Source organism: Cololabis saira, chromosome 10 (genome assembly GCF_033807715.1).
Source record: "Cololabis saira isolate AMF1-May2022 chromosome 10, fColSai1.1, whole genome shotgun sequence".
Classification (NCBI taxonomy): Eukaryota; Metazoa; Chordata; class Actinopteri; order Beloniformes; family Belonidae; genus Cololabis; species Cololabis saira.
In genome coordinates, this window is record NC_084596.1 from 23,722,867 (window position 1) to 23,728,771 (window position 5,905).

General features: G+C 36.0%; 1 protein-coding gene across 1 annotated transcript; it reads left to right on the forward strand.

Annotated features, from left to right (window-relative positions):
• Nucleotides 1-39: 39 nt before the first annotated feature.
• mul1a (mitochondrial E3 ubiquitin protein ligase 1a) lies at nucleotides 40-4,178 on the forward strand. The gene is made up of 6 exons (XM_061732164.1): nucleotides 40-101; nucleotides 1,923-2,064; nucleotides 2,472-2,559; nucleotides 2,683-2,803; nucleotides 3,181-3,412; nucleotides 3,525-4,178. Exons 2-6 carry the CDS (start codon nucleotides 1,948-1,950, stop codon nucleotides 4,038-4,040), a joined length of 1,074 nt encoding a protein of 357 aa, XP_061588148.1. The 5' UTR covers nucleotides 40-101; nucleotides 1,923-1,947; the 3' UTR covers nucleotides 4,041-4,178.
• Nucleotides 4,179-5,905: the final 1,727 nt, after the last annotated feature.

A 5,905-nucleotide genomic window follows, 5' to 3' on the forward strand; every position in this document is an offset into this window, starting at 1 on the left:
CAACTTGTGATCACGTGACAATCTTAAAGGACACGTCACGTGACGACAACGTCAACGTCCACTGTAATATGTCAACTTCACCGATTTCGTTTCTTTAGCAGGTAAAAACGACCGAATTATTAATATAACTAATGGAACTTTTTCATGAAGACAGATTTATTTGTACTGATGTATTATGATCGCTTATACGATGAATGAAGGAAAGGCTTTATAAACCTTCAGAGGTCACTGCTTCTCCAGCTGCCGTAGCAACGTTAGCAGGCTAGGAGCTAATGTTATTTAAAGGAAACATTCTTGTACTTTATCCACTACAGATCATCCGCTAAAGGGGACTGGTTCTCAGGTTATTTACGCTACCCGTTCAGAAGAAAGTTATAAGAAAGTCAGTTTTGTTGTGTGTTTGGTATGACGGGTCTTTAATAACAACAGGTGTGCAGTTTACAGTGAATAATAATGGTTTTGTATTAAATATCGCCTTGTATGGAAGTGTTTTTATCTGTTCACAATAACATCCACCATCATTATCACTGTCTGTCATTTTTAATGTATAAATGACAGCTATATTTGTAAATAGTTTAAGATTTATAAGTCTTCCTTTCTGATGGTATTTGAATAGTCTTGAACCTAATCTGTGGTTTTCATTATAACTTGAGCACAATACATTGCACTGTACTTTCTAAATCCATAAATGCACACACTGGATTACAGGGAAATTAGTTTAGTTTAGTTTATTTCGGTCATGACATCACTAAAAAAAAAGAATAAAAATGACAACAAGAAAACTAATACACTCCTCAAAGAAAACATTACAAAAAAATTCCAATATACAAATAAACAAATAACATCTAGACCGAAAAAGATGTAGGCTGAAGCAAAGCTTATTATTTGCCTACCCTCAAAAAGATGAATTAAAGTAATGAAATGAAAGCAAGAAGTAAGAGAAAAGACTGACAGTAAAACAAATTGCCTCCATGGGGATAACAAAAATTCCTCAGTAAAAAATAAAAATAAAAAATAAGGTGCAGTCTACATGTTACCTTCATCCTTAAAAAATCAAATCAAATCACTAATTAAATAAATACCCAACTCAACATAGCAAGCATCACCACTCATTAATTTGATATAAAGAAATCATCCTTCTTTTCAATGTTTTTTTTAAATAAGGTTAAGGTTCTACATTCTAATTTCAAATCTCTATCTAATTTATTCCATACATCCACCGCTGCCACTGTAATGCATCTCAGTTTGGTGTTGGTTCTGATTGTAGATTTCCTGTATATGCTCTCCCCTCTGAGGTTGTAATGGCTTTGTCTTAAATTGAACATATTTTGAATACAGTCTGGCAGCATGTTATTGTTGATTTTGAACATAATCTGTGCAGTTTTGAAGTCCACCAGTTCATTGAATTTAAGCTGATTTTAATCTATAAATAATTGGTTGGTTGGTTGGGTGCTTGTATCCAACTTTGTTTATGAGTTGCATTGCTTTTTTTTGGAGTAAAAATATTGGTTTCGTGATTGTCTTAAATGTGTGTCCCCGTACTTCTATACAGTAAAATACTTGCATGTTGTTATATTTGTAGCCTCCCACCAATATTTTACATTTTTCAGCATACTATCATAAAAGCAGATCAGTGATATCATGCCTGCACATATCTCACATAATATAATGAGTAAATTACTTCAATAAATAAAAGTTGATAACTTGGTTATCAGAATTATACTTAATACCAGCTAGTATACTTTAGACTTGCTGACTCAATTTGCCCCAACCAACTCAACCAAATGTTAGATCAAAACATTGTAAGTATTAAAGTATGTCACAATTGATCAATGGTCATACTGCTTTGGGTTTATAGACAGTTACAGTTGATATTAATTGACTTTGTTGGGTGTTTTTTGTGTATTTTGGTCTGCTTTTAGGGTTGTTACAGGTCACGCGGAGGCAATGGAAGGATTTTCTGTGACGGTTACAGAGGCTGTATGTCTTGGGGCCAGCCTTGCTTTCTCAGGGATCTTCTTCTATATGCACAGGAAGAGCAAGACAACTGTCAAGAAATTAGATGTAAGTAGAGTTGTTATTTTTTTTTTTTTTTTACTGAAATACTTTATAATGTAGTAATGTGCTCTAATTTTTTTGCTATTCAAGTGTTTCTGGGTGCTAATTGTTTTAGAGTAGACAAACCTTCTGTGCAATTCATAGCAATTTCATAGCAACCTTCATAGCAATTTTTAAGAAATAAATGACCCCCCCCCCCAAAAAAAAAATTAGAAAAGAAGAAAAGTTAAAATACAGAGCTTCAAAACATATTTTTTTTTTTTCTTATTCCATATGTGCTGCATTGTACAGATGTGGTGCCTAGTTGCAAAGTTTATTTTTGCTGACAGTCTGTCAGTGTGATGTGTATTAAATCCAAATCCTGTTTGTGTAATACCTTGACAATTTTAACAATATGCGTTTTATGTTCTCAGAATGCTCCACACTTCATTATAGATGAAAAACTCAAAGACCTTTTAAAAGTTACCCCAGGGGCATGTCTAAGTTATGCTGTTGTTGAAGGTAATCCAATTTTTCATTGATTGACACATTTTTTTTCTGACTGCATTCGAGTATGTGTGTGTGTATGTACATATATATATATATATATATATATATTTATATGTATGTTTATATATGTTGTAGGTGCCGTGGAACCAGTAGGCAAGCCTCTGACGAGTCACTTCCACAAAGAAATAGTTGGTGTGTTGCAACGATTCACTTTAAAGGAGCACAAGCTGGTGTGGAGCAGTATTTCACGCATATGGTAAGAACTGTATTAAGTAAGCAATAATCTGTTAACACATGTTTTGAAATCCTGCGTTTGTCTTATTTAGGATGGATGATAGTGTAGAGATGGGGGGGAATCACACATTAGAGGCTGCATCAGAGATGTTGAAAAACTACTAAGATTCAGCAACAAGCAATTAACTGTCAAAACCCTAAATTCCCCAGATCTGGGGACGTTGATAAGGGAACGCAAGTATGAGTAAAATAGGCTTCGGGTTCAAAAGGAAAACAGAGAGTGTACAAGATTTAAAAGAATAATAATTTGAACCTTGGTCTCCATTGAGAAGTTTTTGCATGTATTGTCATCATCATACAGACTAAAAACCTCTTTGTTTCTCCCTTTGCCTGCTGCAGGTTGGACACTGAACAAATCTTACACCAGAGAGTGAATATGGTGCCCTTTCTATTAGCTGGACTGGATAACACCACAGTCAAAGTCCAGTCGCCCCTGGTAGCCTCTGGAGTACACACAGAGATCACCAATGAAAAGTTTCACCAAGCCAGTTACAGTTTGGGACAACTTGTACTACAGTACCTCAGTGGAGAGAAACCCAAAGGTCTCCTGGAGATAGAGGAAATGCTCAAAGTTAGTTGTTTTTTAGATTTCATCTTCTGTCTACAATGAGTTCACATGACATTTACAAACAAATGTTGATGCTACTAGGGCAGATAGTAACAAATGTTACTTTTTTCTCTAGGTGGGAACAACCCTAACAGGCATTGGCGAGTTGATACTGGATACAGATGGCTCTGTCTGTCTCCGACCCCCCTCGGATAATTCACAGTATTTCTTGAGCATGGCAGACTTTGAAATTCTGCGACGAGACTATGACAGTATAGCTAACTGGTGGAAAGCACTAACTATTGCCTCTGCTTTGGCTGGAGCAGCGACTGTCTTCTGGGTTGGTCTACGCTTCTACAGACACTTAAAAGATCGCTGGGAGCAGGAGGAGGAAAGCAGGGAATTCGCAAGACGGCAAGCGGAATCTCTACCACCTCATGCCCATGAAGCAGGCCCCGACGCCACACCAAATGGGGCCGACCACGACACGAGAAATATCTGTGTAATTTGTCTTAGTCACCCACGAGACTGTGTCCTTTTAGACTGTGGACATGTATGCTGCTGCTACGTCTGCTTCCAGTCCCTGCCCCAACGCACATGTCCCATCTGCAGACAGAACATCGTCAGAGTGCTGCCGTTCTTTCAGTCGTGAGGCACCTGCGTGATGACATGACCGTTATGACCTCAGTGAACTTTTATACCTGAGACTGTGACAGTTTTACACATCAGCAGTCTAAAGTGATGCACTTTTAATTTGAAGATACATGAGAATTAAAACACATTGAGCAAACATGTTTCACTCTGTGAGGTATGTCTTTCTGAACTTATATTGAGAAGTTAAGGAAAATTAAGCAATACAGGCGTTTATTTTATTAAATGTGCCTTTTACTGGTAATGACGTAGATGCTGCTGTTTCTAAATTATAGTACTGTAACATTTGTACCTGTTAAAAAGGAAGCTTCTGTTTTAGACATACGGTATGCTTTAGTAACTCAACAAACTGAAAAAAAGATTGTTTTGCTGCACTTTACATCATGCTTTATGGAAAAGGGGTGTTTGAAAGACTAGTCTATGTAACAAATTTAGATAAACATCACTCTTTGTGTAATAAGCATTTAACTTGCTAACGAGTATCAAGTTGTGAAGTGTACTGTTACATACCATATGTGAATAAACGCATTTGCCAGTGTACAAAAAAAAAAGCCTTTTCAAGGAGTTTCACAATACCATAATCTGCCTGAAGTGATGCTGAAGAAGACAGTAAATATATCGACGTGTAGCTCCTTGGCTGCATTTCGAGGTTGAAGTCAGGAACTCAGTTACACATAATGACAAATTCAACTTTGACAACTACACGTTGTCACGTTTTGTTTAGAGTCTAAACAAAACACATAATTAACTCTTCAAGGAATATGTCCCATACAATGCTCACAAATATATTTGTTTGAATTATGATCTGTTTAGGTTTAACAGAACCAAAACCTGTTTGTATCTAAGTGAGATTATGGAAAAAATATAAATGCCATTAAAATTTAAAATAAAACAAGACTATAGGGGTGCTTAAGACTTTTGCACAGTACTGAAAGTGAAGCAGATAATTTACTCTGTAATTACTGATGAATATTTACTCCACACACCAATCATCTATCATATATCAATCATAAGTTAAATAAGGGAAGCTGTGAACTCATCGTATAAAATCCAAGTGATTTGATCATCTTTTAACAGTGAGCAACATGAATTATTGATACATTCTGCATTAATTTATGCAGTAGTTGTCTGAACTAAACATTCAAATATAGTGTATCATGTTCAGCATTTTGGAAGAATTACTTCATAATTTGGATTACTGGTGAGAAGATCTACAATGCCAGACTTTGAATTCAGATAAAGTGTTATTAATCAGACATTTGTTCTTGGTAGATAAGTTAAATACATTTAGATAACCTTATATATCTTAAGCCAGTATACTACCAACCTGTATCTCAGAATAACAGCTGTTACAGAGAATAAATGCTGCTGCTTCTTCAATCAGGAAAGTTCAGGCCTGAATACCCCCACATTTCTCTTTCAAGGTTCTCAGTACATGTGTTTACTTGGTTTGGGTGTCAGAAAGCACAAGTGCTTGTCGGGAGATGAGAGTGTATTTATGTGACTGGAAAAGTAAAGAGGTCCAGCATCGGAAACAGGTTTGAGAGAGAGAAAAAGAAACCAAGTGGATGGACAACAAATGATTACATTGAACCTATCTTCATCTGCTATCAAACAAGTTCACTCAGTAGGAGTACGGGTAAAAACAGAATTTGAATTTCTCTTTTCAATTTGATAATATGAACAACTGCTAATAGAGGTAAGCATGAAAAATGAGTGTGTGTGTGTGTGTGTGTGTGTGTGTGTGTGTGTGTGTGTGTGTGTGTGTGTGTGTGTGTGTGTGTGTGCGCGTGTGTGTGTGTTTCAATTAAATACCCCCTGCATTTCTACCTTTATTTATTTATTTATTTATTTATTTATTTATTT